The following is a 26045-nucleotide window of genomic DNA, read 5'->3' as shown; positions in this document are numbered from 1 at the left end:
TATACGGCATTACATCACATCTACGTCTTAAATTACATTAATTATTGAGATATGATATCATTAGTTGATGTCATGGGATAATATAATGATTGGCTGATGTTTACAAAGAAAGTACATACATGAGAATCACAGGTTTGGTGTAGCTGTAATATACCATACGTGGGTATGTCCCTTCCAGTGTAAGACTCGGATTCCACTGAAAGCATAACTAGTCTCACCGAATATGTCATCTCATTGAAGAATACTTTAGATGAATATTTTCATGTATAGGTTGAAATACTGTTAAAATTAAACCAAAAAAATTATTCGGATCATATAATTATTATACTTCCTCCAAACTTAACACAAAAATATCTAATCAGATAATAATTTGGCCAATATAGGCTAATCTATCCCATAAATATATGTTGGATTCGAAACTAGGCGAACTATTCTCTCTCTCTCTCTCTCTCTCTCTCTCTCTCTCTCTGAGACTTAAAAGACTCGAGCTGGGGGCTCTCTCGCGATGGCCGACGGTCAGCGGAACCCGGAGGATCCGTTCCTCGAGAAGTACCAGCCGGCGGATCTCCGAATCGCCTCGGAGTTCCTCACGACGTGGCTCCCTTTCCTCTCCCGGGATCTGTGCCCCAGCTGCTCCAAGGTCCTCTCCGATCGGGTGTGCTCCCTCGCCGCCCCCGGTACTCTCTCCTCTCCGTTCTTGCTATGAGTTCGGTTCCTGAGGAATTCGTCCAAAATTATGGGCTTAGACAGCTCGGTAGCGCTCGTTCGGCACAATTCTGCTGGTGGGCGTTGGAAAGTTTGTGCTTTTGAGCTTAATTCAGCTGTAGTTAATTCAGAGTAGGATATTGTGTATAATGTTGGTTACTCTCTTCTTCTCCTTCAACTGTATTGGTCTTCCGACACTGAAGAACTTGATGGGGACGACACAGGACTAAATCAAAACAAAATCGATTCTGCATGAGTAAGGCCTTCTTGTATGATGAATTTAATTGGGAGAAGAACCACTTCATTCTGTAGTTCAGTTTTTGCAAATACTGCATGACGGAATTAGATGAGATAGAATGCAATAGAAACAAAGATGCGGGGGATGTTGACTTATTGTTAGCGATCAACCAGAAGCATTCTGTTCCCAGTTTCTAAATCGGGATGAATCAAATCTGGGCAAGCTTTCCAGTGTTTCTCCACAAGATACCGCCTTTTTTCTGCACAATAATGGTCTCGTATCATGGTTTTTTAGCTGTCATTCTACCGTGAAATATTATGTCTTTTCTTCCTCCAGTAATTTTTAGCACGCCCGATTTATGGATTCTAGCCACTAAAAATGATCTCCAGCTTGTCGGTACTTCCTCTGGTTATGCTATTTGCTTCCTTGAACATGTACATGCTGCTTAATGGAATTTCAATTAGTTGGTATGCATGTTTTATTCTTCTAACCTGGATGACAGGAGTTGATGGTGAACCAAAACCTTTGCAATCAGAGGAGGGTCTCAATACCCTGACTTCTAATGCTGAGGAAGCTCCTGAATTTAATGAGAACAACGACGATAACTGTGACAGGAATTCATTGGGCAGTGACCAAGATGAGGCAGAGACACATTCACTGGGTAGTTGGAAAGATGGGGCCCAGGGATGCTTCGAACCCTCCCCGGAAGTATCAACTAGCTCTACTATGTGTGAATCACTTGCTGTTGGGAGTCAGAGTCCCCATATGTCTTGGGCTGACATGGCACAGGAGGATGAGCTGGAGGAGGAAGATGAACAGGAAGCTGGCAAACGAGTTGTTGATGTGGATGCTTCCACTGGCGAGCTGAGGATATCAGCAGTTCCTGAGAAGCCAAAGTTACCTAGGGAACAACGAGAGCAGATACGGTTTATGAACGTTAAGAGGAACAAGGATTTCATATGCTTTGAGAGGATAAATGGAAAGCTTGTAAATATCCTACAAGGACTTGAACTTCACACCGGTGTTTTTAGTGCTGCGGAACAGAAGCGGATAGTTGACTATGTTTACGAACTTCAGGAAAAGGGAAAAAGGGGAGAATTGAAAGGTCAGCTACTCCGCCCTGCATTCTATGCCTTGCTTATGTCTCACGTGACAATTATGTGCTCGTCTATGTTTTTGCTAAGGTTTAACTATTTCACAGAAACAATTGACTGTTTGGGTTATGTTATTAGCTTTTCTTCAATAATTAATCCCTTCTTTGACTATGAGAACTATATTCATGAAAGTACATGATACACATTGCCCGTATATGCTAACCTGTGCCCTGTCATGTGCATGTGCATAAGCTTGAGCCATACCAGAAGCTAGTTCATGTAGTTGAATTGAGAATCTTGTTAAAATCTTCAAGTAACTAGAATCTCGTGTTACTTAGCTATCTGGATCTAGGCTGAATTCTCTGTTTTCTTAGGTCTAATCAAACTTACACTCTATTTTGTTTATTTTATACTTGATTGTTGGTACTTTTAGAGAGATGATATTTCATTTTGCAAAGTTGTGTGCCTATAGTTGTTTCCTTTGGTTGCCATAACCATAGTGAAGCTCTTTTCTTTTAATAATCCTGAAACTGTAATATTAGTTCAGAAGTTAAAAGAAATGAAAGGATGAGCAAAATGGCCATTCCGTGAAGTATCTAGCTGGAGAAGAATAATCCAAAAGAAAATACAGTAATGTCATCAATTAGGAGTATCTGTGGTTGTTGCAAACCAATAGTCAACCTATTACTTTGTTTGATCTAAAGCAGGAGTTGATCTTTCTCTGTGTGTCCTGTCTCATTCCTCATGTTTCCATAAATGAACCTTAATTATGAAAATATTCCTGGGCATATGCAAAACCGGAGTGAGACTGTTAAAGTAGTTGTGCTTGCACATGAATGACTCTGGCCTTGTCACTGATCATGATTAGTTCTTGAAGCGTTGAATATCTGCTTACTTTCTACAGATCGGACATACTCAGCCCCGCATAAGTGGATGAGGGGGAAGGGCCGTGTAACTCTGCAGTTCGGTTGCTGTTACAATTATGCGACAGTAAGTTTCTGCTGAGCTGTATCCCACTGCCTTTTTTCTATTTCATAGTTCTGCATAACATGCCATAAGAATATAACTTATAGAAGTTTAATTGATTCTATAAGAATAGTAATAGCTCATTCGATACGATAATATGAGATAGGAGTGGAATGAAATGGAGCACCTCATGAATTGTGGTGGCATGGAATCCCGTTTCCTTTCATTCTAGGCATCAGATGTGTTGAGAAGCCTTATCATCTGCATTCCTTCTTGCAGGATAGAAATGGAAATCCACCTGGCATCCTTCAAAACGAATTTGTAGATCCTATACCTCATCTTTTCAAGGTGATAATAAGGAGATTAGTTAGATGGCACGTGCTACCTCCCACTTGTGTACCCGACAGTTGCATTGTGAATATCTACGAAGAAGGCGATTGCATTCCTCCGCATATAGACAACCATGATTTTGTCCGTCCATTCTGTACTGTATCTTTTCTTAGCGAGTGTAATATACGTTTCGGTTCAAACCTGAAAGTCATTGGTGCTGGTGAGTTCGAGGGATCTATGGCCATTTCCCTGCCTGTTGGGTAAGTACTATAATCTGACTTTAGTGGTTTTCTGAAAATTCAGTATGCAAAGTTTATTAAACGGTTTGGAGAGACTGAGGATGGAGAGAACATCTAAAGGGAGGGTTGAGCCCAAGCTCCCTATGAAGTTATAATTCATAAAGTGGATATTCATCAACCAACTCACAAGATATAATTGATTTTCTTAAGCACTTAATCTATTAAGTTATACTAAGAGACTCTTAATTTAGTTGATTTTGCCTTTTTTTTATCCGTCTAAACACTTAATGCTTTCATGCAGATCCGTTCTTGTCTTAAATGGAAATGGAGCTGATGTAGCTAAGCACTGTGTTCCGGCAGTCCCAACAAAGAGGTAATGATTCTGATACAGTCTTGTTCTGGAAAACGGGAAACTGCTTCCAGTTTTCAGGTGTGGTTTGGTTTGCTGACTTACCTACATCTGCCTCTTCATCTGTATTTCAGGATATCGATAACATTCAGGAGAATGGATGAATCTAAACGGCCGAAAAATTATGCCCCTGAGCCCGACTTGCAGGATATTCAACCCTTGTCATACGAAGATGAAAAACCAAGGAGGTTCGGTTCTTATAGACCTCGCAATTCAAGGAGGCAGTCTGGCAGAAGGGAGGCAAACTCGGGAGCAAGGGGATACCCAGAGCGAAATGAAACTCACGGTGACTCGCCTCATCACAGGAATCAACCTCGTCAGGGCTCTTCAAGTAGACCAAGGTTCCGGGGGAACTTGGGGAATTGATGGATTCACCTTTCTCAATGTCCAGTATTGATTGATCTTCGGAGTTGCCAAAGATTGAGTCTTGCTGCTGCAGTCAATTGATTCTTATGGCATTATACTCGGGAGGTTTCGTCCATGAGTTTGTCAGTTTGTGTTTTCATTTGAGCTGAGGGTTTTGGTATTGCTTGTGGAGTTTGCATACTTGTAGGTCCGAGGGATGATTGTGGTGAGTGTCTTTCAGCGAGATACAATCTGGAGAGTTTCCGATAATTGTGTTCGGTTTATTAGTTTCTGTATGTACCAAAACCATAAAATAACTTGCAAAACCTTAACGAAACATCGAGAGTTTATATATAGTTAGTGAGGAATGCATATGAGAGTTCGGTTTTCACCCTATTATTATTTCTGCTCTCATTTGTTGCAGAACTTTGAGAAAACATGGAAAGTTATTCCATGGCGTTCCGTTTTCCAAAACGAGGAAAACGAGTAAAAACATTTCTTTATTGTCATTTTTCTTGGGGTTTCAGGAATGGGAGTCACAAACAGAATCCCTATTTTTTTGCATGAAAATCCATGAAATTGCCCATCAATTAGGTATATCTTTATCTCTGTTTCTTTCTCTGTCTATCACATGAGATCATACAGCAGACTTTTTTTTTTTTTGCTCGAACATACAGTAGAGTATTCAACAAAAAGAGATCATATATAGAGGCATACATATATATATGTATAATATTATATATAGCCTCCTAGTGAATGAAATGTACCTGAGGCGGAGTCCCACACCTAATAGAACATAATATGTACTTTTTTGTGGTCCCTTCAGGAATAGTCAATGTAGCTCATTTATTGGTACCCAAAGAGATTCTGATCTCAACCATTTCCCCACAGTGTCATTTTTTACTCTCTTTCTGTGTGGTCCTAGTTACATCCCAAACTGATAAAAGGTAATCTCATTATCGCTGGGAAACTAGTCGGCACTCGGCACAGTCAATCTCTAGTTAAGAATTCACATGGAGCCATTCATTTTCTTCTTTCCATCCAGAGACATGTGCATATATCTTAGCATAAAGGCGGAGCAAACCATCTCATATCACCCAAAAATAACTCTTAACCCTGTCAATCTCTATGGTAGATTTTGGCCCTGTCGATGCTGATCATGTGACTTTGGAGGTCATGAGACAGATCGGGAAAGTTGCTCACGTTTATCTAAAGTTATGGGCTCGGCTTGTTGAAGTTAGAGGGGACTTACGGTCACATACCCTGAATCTCGAAAAAAACTCGAGTGACAGGAATTACTTATCAGCATTCACAATCAATCCGCGAGAGTCGTAATTTGCGATAGTGAGCAAGAATTTCCTAAGTTGGAAGTTGTCGATAAGTTGCGTGAGCAATACGTGGCCAAAATCCCTTCAAAAGCCTATCTATAAGAACATGTTCAGGCTAACCGAGATTGATTTTTGCAGATCGAAATTGCAGTAGATATATTTCTGTATAGCCCAATGTTGATTTAGATCAATAAGTCATTGATGTTAACTTAATAAAAGCCCCAGCCATCACCAGTAGAACTGCATGGGGCCACACTACCACTATTTCTAGGGTTTCCTTCCTTCACATGTAGGAACCTCTCCCTTTCCTAGAACTGTAGTAATAAACTGACACATATAGAAGGAAGGAAGGGAAAAAAAAAAAAAGAAAGAAAGAAACAAATGCAGAAAATATATGAAAGTGACTGAGAGCGGTAATTTTTTATTTTTTTTCATTTAGGGTTTCCAATGAAATTGTTTATATTATTTCCTTGCCACTGAGCAAATGAAGAGAGAAAGTGTTGGAAGAATCTTCACATAGAGCATATGTTGTGTGTGTTTGCTGTACTTGGGAGTCTGTCCATTTTGAGAAAGTTCTTTACTTGGGAATGATGAAGTGCATTCATTGATCCCCCCGTACTTGTACATACACCACAATACTTTATCAAGTTATGCAAGTAACATAGACAATCATATTCCAGCCAATGTATATGTATATGTTATATATTTGTTCTTGTATAATAACAAATTTGTGAACTTATCATAATGTTTTAATGATATTGGAAAACCCTATTCTTGGTATTCCATCATATTTGGACGAGATCAATTCCTCTTTCTTACATTCTTGACAAGATGACTTCTTAGTCCATCTATCATAACTCAACCCTTGCGCTATACACGTCGGCAACACTGAATCTCGCTAACTGATTGAGAAGAAAAAAAGGCAATTAAAATTTGAGTTTAGAGTGGTCAAGAGGGGGGGGGGGGGGGGGGGGGGGGGGGGGGGGGGGGGGGGGGGGGGGGGGGGAGGAATGTGCTTATTGAATATTATTTAAATTGGTATAGAAAGCTTTTAAAGTGGTCTGTAAGTCCAGGGTCCATTCTTGATTGTCAAGCTCATTTATCGGCCACGACTTGGGAAGGAGATATTATTTTTGTGGATCAGACGAACCGGACCGACTAATAAGTTCTATTTATCAAGCCGTCACTTAGTAGTGAGCCCTATAGTTTTTCTTGATTGATAAGATCCTCTGACTACAGGCCAGATTTTATTCCTAAAATGCGATCTGCCCATGAAAATAGGAAGTTTTTAAATTACTATGTTATCTTGCTCGGGCTGTTGGCCAAGCTCTAGTCTACGATGTAATTACATGACCTCTTCAATCGATGATCATAATTCCGTAATTACTTATTTTAAGAAGTTAATTTCGTAAGAGTTTAGTCGTAATTATATTTACCGGAGTCCGGTGGGTAATATTTCCTTTTCTGCCAAGAACGAAAAAGAGACTCTAACAAGCATAGCAGTCTAAAGACTAGAGAACTCAGGAGGGAAAGAGAGATATGGAACTGATCTGGTGGTGTACCAGTGAAAGATATGGTGGAATTGAAAATAACATCAAGAAGATGATTACCTCGAAGAAAAAAGCTGGGGACAGGAACTATAGTGTATCATGTACTGAATAATATCTCCAATGGGGTAGCTCAATATTGTACGTAACGAGAAATGCTTCCTTAGTATGGATCGTTTGGAAAGAATTTATAAACCGAGATAATCAACGGATGTGATTGCTCCGATGAGCAAAATTCTTTTTAAGATGCAGTGCAAGGAAGGTTATCACCTATTGAATGAGGTAAGCTGCTATCAGCAGTTTGAATAAGATAGAGAGAGGGTTTCAATTCACTGCCAAATCAAAGTCTCATAAAGTTGATGATCGAAACTGAGGAGAGGGATGTGACAATTAATAGCTTTCCTAGACCCCCAAACAATAGCCCCAATTCTTGCTTTAACCCCAGTAGCTAGGACAAATAAAACCCAATAATTCCTTTACTCTTAGGCGGTGTTTGGTTTGAGTTTCGTCAGATTACCGAGAATGTTAAGCATAACAAGAAAAATTCACTAGTTATTTTGAAAATCCTTGAAGTGTATATGTCAAAATGTGAAAATTTTATATTTGAAATTTTATATTCGCCCCAAAAAATGAAAGTATATTGAATTCTATGTAATATAGAAGGTAATAAGATATTAGAGCGATTTTGGTACTCCAAATAATTTGATAGAATTAAAGAGAGTGTAATGCAATAGCTCGTGTCGTTTTTAAGTGATCAAAAGGTCCTAGATTTGATACTTAGGTGGAACTACTCATGACCATTTATTAGAAATTTATTATTTCTATCTTATTATACTAGGTTCTTATAATAAATATAATTTGACAGAAAAATGAATGCAAATTACAAGAACGCCCTTATTTATTTGTAGAGCTCGGGAGGTGCAGGATGAGAAAGGAAGATGGACAAAGTTGAGAAATTGAGGAATTTCGATGGTGAGACGCACAATGATAATCCAAGAATATCACCTGTCATGATGAGATTTTGATTCCCCGGATTTACAATCCCATGGGAAACCATTACGAATATTGTTAAATTACGGCAAATGTGAATATTATAAGGAAAATTTAACTATGAAATTATTTTACGTTAGTTAAAAGTCAAAAAGTAAGATAATTATGTTTGATAAATATATTATACTACAAGGGATATTGGTGATAATGATTTTTTTATAGAGATAAAATGCGGAACCCCCGACCGTAATCCAATATTACTAAGCATTTCGATCGTGAAACATTTTCAACTTTCCCCATAAAATCCTAACCCGAGAAAATGATTTCTTAATCACACCCCTAAAGAATTTATGCCCAACGACGTAAAATAAGTCATAATCTTCGAATTTTCCCGAAAAAATCCGAAGAATACATTGATCCAAACGGGGGGTGTTTGGTTCTATTGTAAAGTTCGAACTTTACATAGTATTTTACGGCGCTTGCTTGTAGATGTTGTAAAAGTTAACCATTATAATCATTTGCTCGAGTTAGAACTTTATAGCCGTAATCGATAAAGACTTTGCATTCAAAACAAGTAGAATTGTTAGATTATAATAGAGATTACGGTCGTGGATCCACAATCATCTCATCAAAAATAAAGCATGTATTTATATTATCACCAACATTCCTCGTAATCAAAATAATTTAACAATCTCATATTTCAACTTTTAGTCCAAGAAAAAAAAATTTGTAGTTAAACTTTTCCTTCGATCTTCACATTCCATATTATCTAACAATACTCAAACCAAACACCCCCTTACTCGCAGTTTGTTTCACTGTGTAGTTCGAACCTTACATACTATTTTATGGCATTGTTAATAGATGTTGTGAAAATTAATAATTGTAATTATTTGCTCAAGTTATAACTTTACAAGTCGTGTTCGATAAAGGCTTTGCATTCAAAATAGGTGGAATTATTAGATTACAATGGAAATTACGGCAGTGAAATTCACGATCATCACTGCAAAAATAAATTATATATTATATTATCACCAACATTCATCGTAATCCAATATAATAACATAATAATCTCACCTTTCAACTTTTAACGCATTAAAAAAATTTATAATTAAATTTTCTCTTCAATTTTCACATTTCATATAATCCACGATAGTCGAACCAAAAGCCATCATTTTCCTGGGAATAAAGCCTTTCCAGTCAAACGAAGCTTATACACGAGGAAAAATTGGAAGAATCTTGGGAGTACACCAATCCCATGATTCAAACATTCTTCTACTAGACAACCAACAAGAACTTGATCATGAGTGCTTGCAAGTAAACTATGAAGTACTGATTTTAAGAAATCTATTCATGAGCAAAAATATTTACATGCATATTACATCCATACATGTTAGAACTTTGGAACCCTAGAAATCTTCATTATTCGGGCTCCGGCCCCATTGATCACTGGAAAAAAAAAAGGGTCTTCATTATAAGTATAGCTCTATGAAATGGAGGATCTAGTGGATAACTGGCTGAAGTCAAGTTTAACAGTTCCAACATCTTATGCGAGCACACCGTACGATAACATCCAATCCCTCTAGCAATTAATCTGTTAAAATATGTACGATACAACTAATTAAATTTCAGAAAAATTCCTAACATATATACATCTTAAATATTCTAGGATGATAGAATCCAAAGAATTTTGGCTCCTTAGCTGCTCATAAGAACCGATACCTTCTGCAATACATTCTATGCGGAGTAGGACTTATAATCAGCTCTGAAGAATTTCCATTCTTCTTCTTAAAATCTGAAAGCCTCGTTTACTGCCTTATTGGACTCATCTTTCCATACAAAAAATAGAAAAAAAATACGATAATACATGTTATTACATAAATGCATGACAAGAAAGTGAGGATTAATTACTCGTGTTTTCTCAATTTAATATTTTTCTTTTATGAACAACCCATTAAATTAGAAGTTAATCATTCAATCTAACATAGGGAGTAAATGAGCCGAGCCGAGCCCGAATATACTAGGCTCGAGCTCGGCTCATTTATTATTTCAAGAGCTTTGGCCCGAGCTTGAGCTCGTGCAAGCTTAACTCTTCGAGCTTGGGCTTGGTTCGTTGTACTTAGCGAAGGCTCGGCTTGGCTCGTATAGGCTCACCAAACCAGCAGAGCTTGAGCTCATATGGGCTCGTGAGCTCTAGCTCGCATGAGCTTGGATTGCGAATTGGCTTAGTTTGGATTACCATAATAACTCATAATATATAACTGTCTCTGAGTTTATACCCTAATCTAACCCTAATAATTATTAGGGATCCTGTTAATACCCAATCCGGAATATAATATGATTCTGAGAGAGAGAGAGAGAGAGAGAGAGAGAGAGAGAGCGTGTGTGATTCTTGTAAGGTGTACTGTAAATGCTATGATAAGGAAAGGCAAAATCTCATGATGGCGCTGTCAATGTCAACAAAATAACGCAAATCTGAAAAAGTTAATTCGCAGAAGAGATAGAGAGATATATACATACGGAGGAAAGCAAGAGGGAGTGACTGCAGCAGTCAGAATTGTCGAAAAATGGAATTGGGACTGTTACAGGTTGAAATCAAGGGAGATATATAATATCACCTCGACTGAACCCCCACAAAAAAAAATCCCCCAAAAAAATGTGGAAATTGATGGAAGTGGATATATATATATATGCATACGCTCAACTCAATTTTACAAATTATATTGTTATAGGATAATTAATAAGGATAATAAACATCTCAGTCCATGATGAGTTTTTTGATGTGTCGTACGTACAGGAAAATATGTTTGTAAAGTGCAAATGTCTATCCGAAGTACTATCGTGGTTCGAAATTTAATTATGCTGACTGTAGATTCTAAACAGACACCCTTCATTGAGTAATTACTTTCATAGGCTCTAAAATTATTGGTAATTATTTAGAAATGATGATTTGCCAAAAAGGTTTACTTTCTCTCTTTAAAATTTATGTATGGTTAGAAACATGCACACATTAACAAATGAGGTGCATAGAACTGAAGCATGGATGTGGTTCATGTTCCCAATAATTCCATATGAGTGCAGGAGAATATCTTGGTGTCATTGATAGGAGTTTTTGGGAGTTGGGGACTGGTAGAAAAGATAGATCCTATCCACATTAAAAGGAGGGAATAAACCCCTTCACAAAATTTTCTGCAGTAAAGAGGAGAAAAAGTTCAATTATTGATCGCCTACAATTTTTTTTTCAAAGATAATTTACAGAATTTATATATATTCTTTCATTCAAGAAGAATCAGGATTATAATCTATAGCCGAACTGTAAATCGAATTCTCAGGCAGTTACCTCATCAAACGGAGTTATCTCATTTTGCTACGTCATCACTTAATTTTTAAGAAATCCTTTTATATTTAAATTATACAATTTTCTTATTCATCAATACATCTCGAGATTCTGTGTGTGTGAAATTGAACGTATATATATGTATAAAGAATATATTTTGAATATATATAGACTAAAGCACATGTTTGCTTATTTATAGAGAATATAAATATAGATCATATAAAAACAAAATATCTATCATATGAATGACTATGTACGTATATATATATATATATGTATACGGTATGCCTTATACCTATATATAGTTTATATAAAACATATATAGATTATATAAAACACATGCATATATATTGCACCTTATCAAAAGGGCAAGCACAATCTAAAAATTATGTATATGATTCTCTAAACATATAATATTATCTTAATAAAATCTTTATAAAAATGAGGCATGCAGGGCATAATATTATCTATATATATAGAGAGAGAGAGAGAGGGGGGGGGGGGGGTGGGAAGCACAACTGGAAAATGACATATAGAATTATGAACCTCAAATGTTTGCTTATTTATAAAGAATATAAATATAGAATATATAAAACAAAATATATATAATATGAATAACTCTAAACATATATATACTGTTTACCTTATACCAATATATATATCTAGATTATATAAAAAAAAAACATATGCATTGAATTCTTTCTTTTTCTCAGTTTAATTTTGATTGGTTAATTGAATATTTTAGTGTAAACTCATTATTTCGATATTGATTGTTTTGATAGGATCTCAATTATAATTCCATTATAAACGCCGTTTCAATAATGATAAGACTCTTTTGATTTCTATGTGTTGAATATTCTTTGTTAGTCTTATTTCATAATTAAATGGAATGTTTTTGCATGAACTTCAAGTCAATAGATCTATTTATTTATTCTTATTCTTTGATTAAATTTTGATAAGTAATTTACCTCCATTTTCCCTTCTCAAGTCTTTTTTTCTTGGTCGAACTTTGATTTATTGATTGAATTCTTTCTTTTTCTCAGTTTAATTTTGATTTGTTGATTGAATTTTTTAGTGTAAACTCATTATTTCGATAATGATTGTTTTGATATGATCTCTATTCTAATTCCACTATAGAAGTCGCTTCAATAACGGTAAGACTCTTTTAATTTCTATGCTTGGATATTTCTTTGTTATTCTTATTTCATAATTAAATGGAATATTATTTCCATGAACTTCGAGTCAATATATTTTTTTATTTTTTTATTTTTTTCATTGTGAATTTACCTCATTTTTCCCTTTGCCAAGTCTTTTTTTTGTTAAACTTTGATTTGTTGATTGAATTTTTAATATAAATTTAAAACTGATTATTTTGATATTGATTTTTTTGACAAGATTTCTATCCTAATTTTACTATAGATGCCGCGTCAGTAACGGTAAGACTATTATGATTTCTATGCCTTGAATATTTCATTATTATTCTTATTTTATAATTTACTGGAATCTTTTCTCCTGAATTTCGAGTTAGTAGCTTTATTTATTTATTCTTAACCTTTGGTTGAATTTTGATTTGTAGACTGAAATTTTTAATGCAACTTTCAAATTAATTACTGTTAATTTTTTATAATTAAATATTTCTATCTTTATATTTTTCGATAATCGTCCGCGCAACGCGTGAGTTTTAATCTAGTATTACTTGAAAGGGTGCTTGATAAAATCATCAACAAGAATTACAAAACTAGGCAAAATTGGAGAGGAAAATACTACGAAAAGTAACCTTTAAAAAAAATAAAGAAAAACATGATTGTACAAACCCTCGATCAAAACCGAGAAGGGAGATAAGTTCTCATATACAATTCTCATCTATCCGATGTGAAGTATTTTATATGAATACTTGCATCGAAACAAAGTATATAAGAACTTTTCAGTTATTCGATTTCATTATAACATGAATTTTTGTCCAATTTTAATTATCTCTTGGATAGATACTCAAACATGCCATGATTGTTATTATTTTGTGGGTGCCTTCACTCATTCATTCATTCGCAATTAAGCTCCTCTCTCTCTCCCTCCCCTGTGGCCCATCTTTCTTTCCCAGTCCATCCCAAATATATCATTTCATGCCTCATTTTCTTGATTTCATCTTTTCCAATATTTTCTCTCTCCAATAATGAAAATACAGGAAATTGAAGAATAATTCGTCATTGCCTTTTCATCCAAGCAAACAATACATACATGTAATGTAATGTAACAACACTATATATGACAGAGAGATATAATATATCCCCTGATGCCCTTCCCTTTCTTTGGCCTCTTTTGTCCCCTTACCTTTTTATGATCCACTCCTCTTGCCCATCAACTTCACTCGTCCTTCTCCTCCAGATCTTCCCCTCTGATCTCCTCCCCAAATTTCCCTCTTCATCCATGTGCTCTGTGTGTTTGGGGATATCTCATTTTCTTTTTATTACTAATTATGTGGTCCATATCGGCCACTTATTTCTTTACGCACATTTCGTTTATTGCTCACCACATAAAATAAAAATATAAATGATGCGGAAAGAAAGAAGTAGCCTCGATCATAGGCTGAAAACAAAAGAACACGAAGTTGAACGAAACTTATGCAGATAATCTGCTTATATTACTATTCTTACTAGATAAGAGGATGATGATATTATTGTCAATAGATATATTATCTCATTTCACTCTAGAGTGGCCAAAAGTACTTACTCTGAAGTTACACTATGAAACCATTTTTAAGTTGGGGAACCCTCTTGATACCCACCATGAGAAAATTTATCTCAAAATCGAACTAACTCGCGATAATATATATAATATATATGACACAGTTCGACAACTAATGAGGAGTTCCTCTCTAAATCATGATGAACTTGGCCCAATTATCACTGAGCTGTTACTATCGGAATCTGCTAATCGCGAAGTCGATATGGACTGTCGCTACCATTGGTGATGAGGAGCCCCCTCAAGTTCTTGGTCCTGCGCCATTAATATAACCCCACACCTCCGATCTCAACATTCCCCTGCACTTCTCACCTACCCCAATCCCTCTCCCTCTCTCTTCTCTCTCTCTCTCTTCTCTCTCTCTCTCTCTCTCTCTCTCTCTCTGTGAAAATCATATTTACTTTGTTGCCGTCCTTTTGTTCTCTTGCTGTCCTAACATTAGCCCCACAAACATGGAACAACCTCAGCAGCATCATCAGCAACTGAACGAAGATGCCAACGGCGGCAGCAAAGGTGGAGGCGGTGGCGGAGGCAGCAGCTTACTCTGCAGGCAGAGCAGCACGCGGTGGACCCCGACGACGGAACAGATACGCATCCTCAAGGACCTCTACTACAACTACGGGGTGCGGTCGCCCAGCGCCGATCAGATACAGCGGATCTCCGCCCGGCTCCGGCAGTACGGCAAGATCGAGGGCAAGAACGTGTTCTACTGGTTCCAGAACCACAAGGCCCGCGAGCGCCAGAAGAAGCGCTTCGTCCCCGACCACCACCCCAACCCTAACCCTCTTCACCACCTCCCGGCCGCTGCCAACTCTTTCGGTCCCTCCGCTGAGAGCAAACTCGGCGATCTGCCGGTTCATCATGACAACAAGTACCCGAACTTCGGGAGTGCTATCGGTGAGGAAACAACTTGAACTTATGTTAATTTTTGGTGCCCTAATGGAGTTGTGGATGTTGTGACAAAAATGTCAAAAACACGATATTAGATATTATAGAAAAATCAAATATCATCGCAACATTAGACATGAAGATCTCTATCCCCTTACATCCATGTTATATATTGTTATGACATATACATATAAACATCATTTTGTTTTCCTAATTTGATGTAGTTCTCAAAGAAATTTACTTCTGGCGACAAATTATTTAAATTTGTATTTTTTCACCAAAACATGATACGAACAGGACTGCCTTCTTCTTCATCGTCTGCTGCTACCCCAGCTGGTCTGGTGGCTTTTGGACAGATGGCTAACTATGGATATGGTTCCACGGCCACCATGGAAAAGAATTTTAGAGTAAGTTAAATAATGTTTGCTATTGCTACTAGAAATTAATTAGCTCAACCTCGGAAAGAAGACCTGTTCAGAAGAGATTTATTCTTTTTCTGTAACACGTAAAATTATAAGAAATATCTAAAAAAAAATTTCTTTCTTTTGGGTAACACTACGATATGTATTTAATCCGCTCACATAAAGCGTAGTCTTGATCTGCTGAGTAAACTTCAAAATTCTTTCATCTTCACGAGAATTGGCTGTATACTAGTGAAGGAAATTAGATTAAGAAAGGGTCCAACATTTTAGGGTTTTTTTTTTTGGTCGGTCCATCGTTTAGTTAATCTTAAGACAATTTTTTTTTTTTACTTTGGTTCCGTTCCCTTGCTAACGGTGTTTTTATCCATTGTATGAAATCTATTTATTTGGCTTAACTAAGAAAAGTCAAGATTTTAGTTCAATGACCATATATAGCAATACTTCATGGCTTTTTTCTTTTTCGGTGTACAAAAGGGAGACTTCATAGCATGTTGTCTTGCTAATTAATCTCCAAGATTTTCTTCTTCGAATAGAATTGTTCCATATCATCCAGTTGCGGTGGCGGTGGGAGCCCCGGCGTCGGAGGATCCATGAGTCACAATTTCGGATGGATTGCAGTCGACCCGTACCCATATTCTTCTCGCTCTATCTTTGACAAGCAAGGCTGCAATGTCAACGAAGAACATGATGAACAGGAAGAGGAGGAAGAGGATGAAGAAAGAAACTCCGCTCGCGAGATCGAGACACTACCGCTTTTCCCAATGCATGACAACATCAACGGCTTTTGCGGGATCAAGCACAACACGGATGGAGGTCCTGGTATTTGGTACGATGATGTCTTCATGGGCAGCTCTCGTACTTCCCTCGAGCTCAGCCTCAACTCCTACACTGCCATGTCCCCGAGTTCGCCCTAGCCATAGCTTACATTAATAGGACCCGCATTATCATAATCTGATGCTCTTTAGTTGGCCATCGTAATCAACTATAGCTAGGTCGATGACCTTCATAAGAAAATCTGATTAGTCCAGTATCGCTGATTATATCTTATATTATTTCATATGATGTTTAACTGTGAAATGTTATATATATTACGAACATCCAGTATGTAGAATGTGATGGATGATATCATGCATTTGTTAGTTTTGTAATATATATAGTTGCAGGCTAATTAATGATCGGGCAATATCATGACAAGTGTTACGCTAAGAACTTAATTCCCTTCATTATCACCTTTATTGAAGGTTAACCTTAATCTTGTCGAAATATCCTTATATATGCTATACTATCATTTTCAAAATGCATTGGATTAAGGAAAAGTACATAATCATTGGTTAACGCTTTTCAGCTATTAACTCCAGCAGGAAAGGATCCCACCAACCCCAGTGGATTGCATTAATTAACTTTATTAGTTGATGAAAACGAACTACTAATTAATTATCTTCCCACCAAAATCATGACACCACTGTACATCACTATCACATCATCAATCGAGACCAAAGTTCAATTAATTTCGATATCAATGTTCATATGTTTTTCCATTAATTAACAATAAGAAAAGGCATATGAAAAATTCATTTAAAAATGAATATATCATAAACTTTTTATCTTCAAAATGTAATACTGTGAAAACTTTTTTAAGCTATATTTATTTGAAATTACATATTATGAAATTTAGCAAGGGTGCTATCAGGGACAATTGACCATGGGTTTGAGTAGTTTCACGTCAACTTCATTGGTTAGTGAATAAATGATCTTTCTTCGATTTGGTGATGCACAATGTTGGAATTGGGGCTTTAAACGATTGCGCCAATTGTTTATTATTTTCACTTTTGTGGTATAAAAGGAACTAAAATTCATCCTTTAAAACAAATGAAACTTTCAGATTTTGTATGCTCATTATCAAAAATAAATTTTGGTCCAAAAAAGAAAAGAAGTAATTATGCCTCGACATTTCTTTTTTTTTTTCCAAATTGGGTGAAATAGACATGTCGATTTTTCTTATGGTACAAGCTGACCAATATATTATAGATTAATAAATATCTTTACTTCACATGATTCCTACTTCTTCTGGATTTACCATAACTAGCGTAAGACTCGCTCGTCGCTGCAAGAACGGAGAAACAATTTTTGTAATACAATTATTTTTATTTCAGTCATTCAATTATACATAATAAATATCCCTTAGTAGATGTAATTTACATATTGAAGTAACTAAAAAAAATTTTAAAAAAAGAGTACAATATGCATTAGCCTGGTATGTAATATGTACTCAAATGATAAATTAAAAGTCATTAAGAATGATAAACATAAATTAAATTAACCACAATTAACAAAATTTATGTGAGACCATAAAGAAAAGTGAAAAAGTGGAAAAGTGAAGTGGAGAGGAAGCTCCACCTCGTAGGAACTACGAGATCACTCCAAGGATGCCTTCAGCATCTTGGGGTCGCGAACTGACCATAGAATCTTGTTCAATAAGTGGAACGCAATAGTTGTTTGCTCTTAGGTTGACCAGTAAGGGTCGGAGATGGGCAACCACTCATTCTTAAAATCAGCATATTTAAAGTTATGTTGCTTAAATTTTCAAAATTGTATTGAGCGGGAAATTTTAATTTTTTATTTTGTTTTCTCGCCTAACCTATCCCGGCATAATTTATGTCAGCATAGAATTGCGCATTGGCTGACGTATCGTTTTGTGTTGTCCCATGTCACGTAAGTTGCTGCGCCCATAAAAAGGTGTCTTTCCCAACAAAAATTATGTCAGCATATGCATCTCCATCAATCAACGCAACAAACTGCATTGCCAAAGATCTTATCATCATCATATAAAAAATTTTCCCGACTCACTATAAGTACGTCAATGTAGTTCGACTTTTGCCAACTCACTTTTTTGCATTGGCATAGGCCATTTTTAACAACCCTTTCTTAATGCATTTTAAATGCATTGACAAAAAAGTGTCGACTTAGACGCTTTTTCTTGTAGTGGGAGCAAGTTATATACTTCCCATTCTATCATTATCAAGGCTAAAAAGTCGAGCTATGCTCAAGAAAATGGCACACCAATATGTCGATCAAGCTCTTTCTCACTATATTACAAGTGTTCTTATGATTAATATGTTATCCGTACCTTGCTATTTTAACAATCCATTTACGCACTTGATGTGGGTCGGGAAATGGACCCAATATCGTCGGAAAGGACTCCATGCTTCGATAATCTGCAAGAAGGGGAATATCGGGAGGGAATTTCGATTTGTCTCTTCGATACTTAAATGAGTAATTATAATTTGAATGAATGAATGAATTGTCCATAAAGTTACATACCTGTAAAATATTATAAACTTTGGCGATTACCTAGAAAGATGTTTGAATTTGAATTCTGAAAATCGTTATCACAATTAGATTGTGGGCCTCAATATTAGACTTTATTGGCCCGTTTGTTTTCAGGATTAAAATCACAAAAATTTTAACTTTAACTTTAACTTAACCCACTACACAACAAAAATACACATTTTCCAAGTCAAAAATTTTAACTTTAACTTTAATTCAATACATTACATAATATTTGTCCTTTTTCACAATCAAAATCAAAGTTATGTTAACTCTGAAACCAAACGCACCGTATGGGCTCCATCTCTAAATGGACTTTAGGAGCCCGTATTTCACGACTCATCTACTCAAGTGGCAAGACGAATGATCACCAAAGTTAAGATGAACACTGTAGAAGACCAGCTCTAATGCTGAATGCTGATTCCCTTGAAGGTATGGATCTCGAAACCTAGCTAGCTAGGTATATGATCATGGGGACCTTCATCAAATAAAAGGATTATTACATATAGATATATATTATCTTGAAGGATTGGATATATTGTGTCAGTGATGGGTAAAGGCTTGCGGGCCGAAAAGGCAAACCTGAGATTCTGAGAAAGCAAAAGCTACAATTGTTAGAGAATACAATGGAAAGTGGGAGATTGGAAACGGCCTCACTCACTCTGTGGATTTCCAAAATATAATAATTTAATAATATCATATCACGTAAAATATATATGTACGATCTGCGGCAAAATTTAAAAAATATAAATAAGGGTTATATAAAGTTATAAACATTAATTTTGAAGTTTGAACCCTTTTTCACCTCGTGAAGCGCGCCCGGAGGAAATGTGACATATTGTTCAAATGCACAATAATTCAAAGTAAATATTTCCATGTTCTTAGCTACTCGTCTAAGTGGGAAAAGTGACGATGTGTTAATTATTGTCATAGTATCAAATCAATAGCCATTTCGTCGTTCCTTCATAAGATGAACAACAATGATGGCCTCATGGGGTTTGGGCTCTCCCAAACGATTTATAATATCACATTATATTCAGCAAAAAAAAATCACATTATATATATGACCCTATGCAAAGTAATTTTAGCAAATTATATCGATCTGTTTCATATGATGCTAGTTATGGCATCATGTATAGACAGCTCATATATTGGGATACATTACTTGCTAGACGTACGTGTATTTTCCAAAGATGAATTGAGCATCAACAAGAGCAGATGATAATATGGAGATGATTATTTTTAAGATGGAGCTTTTAAATTGAGTTTGTATCGCTAATGTTTAGAAGAGAAGCTAATCTTAGTATATGATTCACACTTAAGGGTCATGGAGGATCGTGTGTGAGAGTGATATCTTTATTTATCCCCACCGGATTCTAAAACTGGATTTTTATTGACTACCGAGAAAAAAACTGTATTTTTATTGATGGGGACTCCAATATAAATGACATAGAAAAATTTCTACCCAAAAACAAGACAAAAATATTAGTCACTATGGACCGAGGGAACTTAAAACACTTGTCATAACCTAACATTTTGATGTTCTCAGGATATTTATATATTATAATTCTCTAATTTTTCTCAATAAGATTACTTCCGATAATTACTTGGACAATTATTACCTTTCTATAGCCCTTTTAAGAACCTCACTATCTCTCAATCCGGATAGTCCCGGATCAATCCGTATGTGTATTTATATGGACAAACCCTTTGTTTTTGATGTGAGGGAGAATGAAGGAATATAGCGTCAGAGAGGAAGATGGACGTATATATAATAAACCCCAAGGCTATGGAATGACAATCAAATTTAAAAAGTGGGTATTCTTTTTTTTTTTTTCGGTGGCTAAGAAGTGGGTATTCAGAAATGATAATGTGCCATAATTAATATTGAACCTAATTTACCAATATACTCACACATAGATAGAGATATATATTTTAATTATTTTTGGTTTATTAGTACGGCCTACTTTTTCCTTTTATTGCCCATTGAACTGAAAGAGATTGCCTAGACCAAATGTACCCCAGCTCTAGAGATTGCGGGGAGTGAATACACACATAATACACATTTTTTCGGTTTCTTATTATCAAAGCTTTAACCGGCACTTTATATTGGTTCAAACGGTTCGGTATTTATTCCGCTTAAGTAAAGTTTCGGATTCAAGTGAATGTAAAAATATGGTTTAGTCGGTGCCCAATGAAACTTCGGGATATCAGGATTCACACCGAAAAAAAAAAAAAACCTTTAACCAGCACTCTAGATCATTTTACCCATTTTAGTTGGCTGCGGGAGAACTGTTGAATGGAGTGCCATTGGGTCCTTTTGAGCAATCAAGTGAGTAATTAGCGTCTCTATAGCTCCTTCATACTTATATATATATATATATGTTTGTAAATTAAAAACTCTTCGATCCTCACTTTTGTATAAACTTTTATTAGCTGGAAGTTTGAATCCAAACTGATGAGAGGTACTCAATTTACGACTGAAAGATTTCAACCGGATAGCTACTTCTGCTACCCAGAATTCATGACTCCCTGATCTCCTGGGGAAAAAAAATAGGATCATAAAACAAAAATGAAGAATTTTGTTTTCTCTGGTATTCTAAGAAATATAATACAAAAACACCGAGCAATAAACTCTATAGGGTTGGCGCCACTTAGCCTGGTGGTTGAACAGCGCCATTTCTCTTGGTAAACACCCGAGTCTCTCTGCGAAGTCATGCTGGATATCTAGCGGTTAAGCCGAGCGAAACTCAGATATCGATCGTTTGATATTAAAAAATAAAAAAGTGGATGCTATATGTGTAATTAATAATGATGGAAGCATCAAAAGAGACATTCAACAAACTCGATGATGTGTGAGTCAAATTTCTATCTGTTTTGTTCCGTCTTTGTTTGAGTCTGCTAGGCGCCACTCTATTGATTGTGAGGGTCGACATCACCAAGATTTTGGGCGGGATGCGGTTTCCCTTTTTGGTTTTTGAGATTTTTCTTTTTTATGACTCAATGAATTATGGAGAGGTCGACCCCCCAGTACAATTTCTTGGTTCGGCATTGGGGTTCATTCACTATGTGGAAAGGGACCATCAACTCAGGGTCGAGGTCCACAAGATGTGCATATATCAACAGATATATGGTAGATATGGCCCTCAATCTGTTGGTGGCACAACGACTAACAGATTGCCACGATGAAACCGAAAAACCAAAACATGTACATTCATAGTCAAGATATGCCAATTGTGAGGATGTAGCTAGGAACACATATCGTACAAGAAGATCTCCACACTCCAAACGTTCCTGAATAATTACGAGGCCGATGCCTACCGAAGGTCTAGGAAGTTAATTAGTAACCTGATGTATATAACAAACAATTCATTGGCCAACGTTTACCTAGAAGAATCTTGTGGACAAGTTGTGATTGATAGTAAGAAACCGCCACATGATCATATTGATCCAGACCGTCTGTTCACGTGCGTCTGTTCCATGAAAGAAATGGACGACGTTTTGGTCATATACACTACACACATGTGGATGTGGGGGGGCGGTGTATGTAGAGGTCGACAATGGGAGTTGTAGATCCGAGAAGATCTCCGGTAGCTTTACGATGCTTCAAGTACGTTATGTCCCTTACGAGGAAATTGATTTTGCGAGAGCCAAAAAGGACAACGCACGCACGCATTTTTGGCTTTCTTTGTGGGACAGAAAGATAGAGAGAGATAGAGAGAGAGTCATGACTTTTTTTGCATGTAAAATCATTGAGCATGTAAAAGGATCCGGGAAGAGCCCATTTTGCCTGCCGTCCTGGTGAAGGCTATGTATATGTGTATATGTGTATATATAGATTGAATTTCACGTGTGCAATCAATATTTACTATCCACAAATAGAAGTAATAGAACTAAGTCCGCTCGGTCGTCATGTCACGTTATGATACATATACGTACATACATCCATACTTGTAAATCTTGCATAGCCATGCATGTTTTCCCGAAACTCAAGATTCAAAGAAAATGGTTCAGATTCGTGTAATTATCGTTCCGTTCTGTGTTTATATACATATGATAAGGGAATTTGACCCAAGTGGGCTATGGTGCATATAAATAGATTGATGACACTATATATATAGAGGTAGCTACTTGGTCGGGACGACATAGCTCTTGCTTTGGCTTATTGGTTCATCAACCCACCGACAAGCAAAGATCAATTAACTCCCATATCTGTTGACTTTGGCTAGTCGATCAAAAACCTTTATTAGACAAATCACAAATCTCCTGTATTTTTCGTTTGCGGTCGCTTTGAGGATCCTATGATATTTCGCGCTCTTGTAATTTCTTTCCCTTGAGCATTTTTATTTGTACTCATTTCTCAGCATTGAAAAAAAATCCTCGTTACTCATCGAGAAAAAAGAACTCATTGGATCACACCTATCACGATTGTGGCTGGATGCACGAGGCTAATCCATTGGGCCATCTCCCATGATAAGCAGAGCTGGGCTAAGCCGAGCCCAACAAGGGAATTCTCGTGTCGTGGGCCCATTAGTCCTGCAGTATTCATTCGGCGCATTGCATATTCTTGCCGTTAGGAAAGGTAATTGAATTGGTCATCTTCTTCCATTGGCCCAATCGGGATGTATATAGCCCGTATGGACGTAGCATCGATGCCCGGGACGATTCATCGCGGAATGCTTATGGTGCATATGAGGTGTTACTGTGCGCAATTCTTCTCTCTTCCCTCTATTTGGGGGTTATCGTGCCCTTTCCCCATCGGATGGCACCCCTGTCTTTAGCAAGGAGTCTGCTCCTCCAAATCCGACGGGGAAGGGAACCGAAGCGACCGTTAGATGGAATTTTTTCGAGTTAGATAAACATTTTTGTCAAAAGAGACAAAGTACGACTAAGAAGAACAAGAAATGAATAGTATGCACTCTTTCTCTCTTTAATTAATTAATCGACACTGAACAATACGAAGTCATATTTCTATGCAGTGGACCATAAGCATAGCAGCCCACTGATTTAGATGGAGAAGTGCGCGTTTTCCTTCTCCACCGCTGAAACAGAAGAGCAGAAGTGGTGGCTGTTAAAGCACGTGCCCGACAAATAACGATAACTGGTAGGTAATATTAGGCACGTGATGTTCTTCCCTAACCCTCCAAAGTCAAAACAATCCGTGTACGGACAACTAAATTGACCCAAACACGAAGCTATGTCATTTTGGTTTTATACTTATATTTTAACTCTACTTCACATTCACATTTAACGTCACTTAACTCTACTTATCTTCAATTTAATAATACAATTATTACTTCTCCATTTTTTCTTTAGTTTTTTTAACCATTTAATTCAATTTTTAATACTAAATTCTCTCGACTATTCATTACTTTTTTCACAATTTAACAACATAATCATTATTTTCTCTCAATTATTCATTACTTTTTCACATTTTTTTCTCATAATTCAACAACACAATCATTACAATTAAATTATATATATATATATATATAAAGTTAGAATAAAATTGAGCTTAACTCAGTTCTACCCGACTCTAATTCCAAACAAGCTTAGGTTGTGTTTGGTTTTAGAGTTGAGTTGAGTTGACTTTTAATTTTAATTAGTTTATAATGATTGTGGTATTGAATTATGAGAAAAAGTGTGAAAAAGTAATGAATAATTGAGAGAAAATAATAATTGCGTTGTTAAATTATGAAAAAGTAATGAATAGTTATGGGAAAGTAATGATTGTGTTGTTAAATTGTGAAAAATTATAATGAAAAGTTGATAGAATTTAATATTAAAAATTGAATTGAATGGTTAAAAAAATTAAAGAAAAAGAGAAAAGTAATAATTATATTGTTGAATTGAAGATAATTTTTTTAATTAGGGGAAATTACCTAAAATGGCCCATGATTTACCCATCTTGTTAAATCTATCATATGTTTTTTTTGTCAAATTTATCCCATGGTTTATTTTTTGTATCAAATCTATTTCGGCGTTATATTTTCCGTCGATATCTAACAGTCGTGTTGACATGGCGCCCACGTGGCAAGTGTGGCCTATTATCTCTCTACATGCCACGTCAGCACGGCCGTTAGATGTCGACGGAAAAAATAACGTCGGGATAGATTTGATGCAAAAAGTAAATCATGAGATAAATTTGACAAAAAAAAAGTATATGATAAATTTGATAAAACGAGTAAATCATGGACCATATTAGGTAAAAATCCCTTTAAATTATATGAAGCAATCCGTGCCCGTTGATCTCAAAGATTTTTACAGGAGATAATACTTACAATTTCATGACATTTATTTATGTTGCTTGTGAGTGTAGAATCTCTATTATTCGGTATTAATTAGAACCTACGTCTGCATACTTGCATAGCATATCGGCAGTAATTAATTATCGAGCAAGATATGTCCTCGTTTCCTTGGTTGCCGTGCAGACATATATGTGTCTCTTTTGTGCTCCCGAAGCCAATGATTTTATGCTCGCTCGGTAGATATAGCTAAGGTCCTCGAAAATAAAAGATGACGTGAAACAAAGAAACATCAACACGAACAAGGAATCGCGAGGTCATAATTCACCCGGCAAAAGAGAGAGGGCTGTGATTGAAGATCAATAATTTTTCAAATCTCCATCTCGCTGTGTCAATATCAAATTTCCTCGGCATTGATTTTGATCAATAAGATAAACAAATCCGTTTATAATAATGAGAGGCATTCGTGGTCATCGAATTCGATTAATTATTAATAATCTTACCATGATAACTCCTCATAATGATCCATTACAAGAAGGGACGAACCCAAGGTTTGGAGTTAGGGGACGAGATTCTTAAGGGAGTAAATTATAGGATAGTTTTCTGAATTAGAAAGGGTGAATATAAAAATTTTTATTAAAATTTGAAAGACTATATATAAATTTTCTTAAGGCGTGAAAATTTTAGGAGGGCGACTGCCACCCCCAACTCTCCCCCTCGGTCCATCCCTGATTACAAGCTGCGATAGGACGTAGAATCGGTACTCGAAAAAGAAATTGTATGTTTGACATAGTCATTCCCATGATACTAATTGGAAAGTGAATCGGACGATCCGATAGATAAAGATCTTACTTGAATTTGTAATCTTTTTTTTTTCTATTATAAGGGAGATATATGGA

The 26045-nt window shown here is 36.3% G+C and overlaps 2 protein-coding genes across 4 annotated transcripts; both read left to right on the top strand.

Moving 5' to 3' along the window:
- The first annotated feature begins 420 nt into the window (after nt 1-420).
- On the top strand, nt 421-4722 carry LOC116201933 (RNA demethylase ALKBH9B). Of its 3 annotated transcripts, none has more exons than XM_031533400.1 (6): nt 424-677; nt 1446-2048; nt 2942-3027; nt 3283-3593; nt 3874-3945; nt 4056-4722. In XM_031533400.1, the coding sequence occupies exons 1-6, from the start codon at nt 506-508 to the stop codon at nt 4345-4347; spliced, it is 1536 nt and encodes a 511-aa protein (XP_031389260.1). In that variant the 5' UTR covers nt 424-505; the 3' UTR covers nt 4348-4722. The 3 variants fall into 3 exon arrangements, with proteins under 3 accessions (XP_031389262.1, XP_031389260.1, XP_031389261.1); XM_031533401.1 differs by lacking the exon at nt 424-677 and adding an exon at nt 702-961; XM_031533402.1 differs by lacking the exon at nt 4056-4722 and having other exon boundaries at nt 421-677; nt 3874-3949.
- Nucleotides 4723-14524: 9802 nt separating this feature from the next.
- Nucleotides 14525-16749, top strand: LOC116201162 (protein WUSCHEL). The gene is made up of 3 exons (XM_031532292.1): nt 14525-15161; nt 15450-15559; nt 16108-16749. The coding sequence occupies exons 1-3, from the start codon at nt 14717-14719 to the stop codon at nt 16486-16488; spliced, it is 936 nt and encodes a 311-aa protein (XP_031388152.1). The 5' UTR covers nt 14525-14716; the 3' UTR covers nt 16489-16749.
- The last annotated feature ends 9296 nt before the right edge of the window (nt 16750-26045 follow it).

The sequence above is a fragment of the Punica granatum genome, chromosome 3 (assembly GCF_007655135.1).
Source record: "Punica granatum isolate Tunisia-2019 chromosome 3, ASM765513v2, whole genome shotgun sequence".
Taxonomy (NCBI): Eukaryota; Viridiplantae; Streptophyta; class Magnoliopsida; order Myrtales; family Lythraceae; genus Punica; species Punica granatum.
This window is presented reverse-complemented; position numbering and strand designations above follow the sequence as displayed.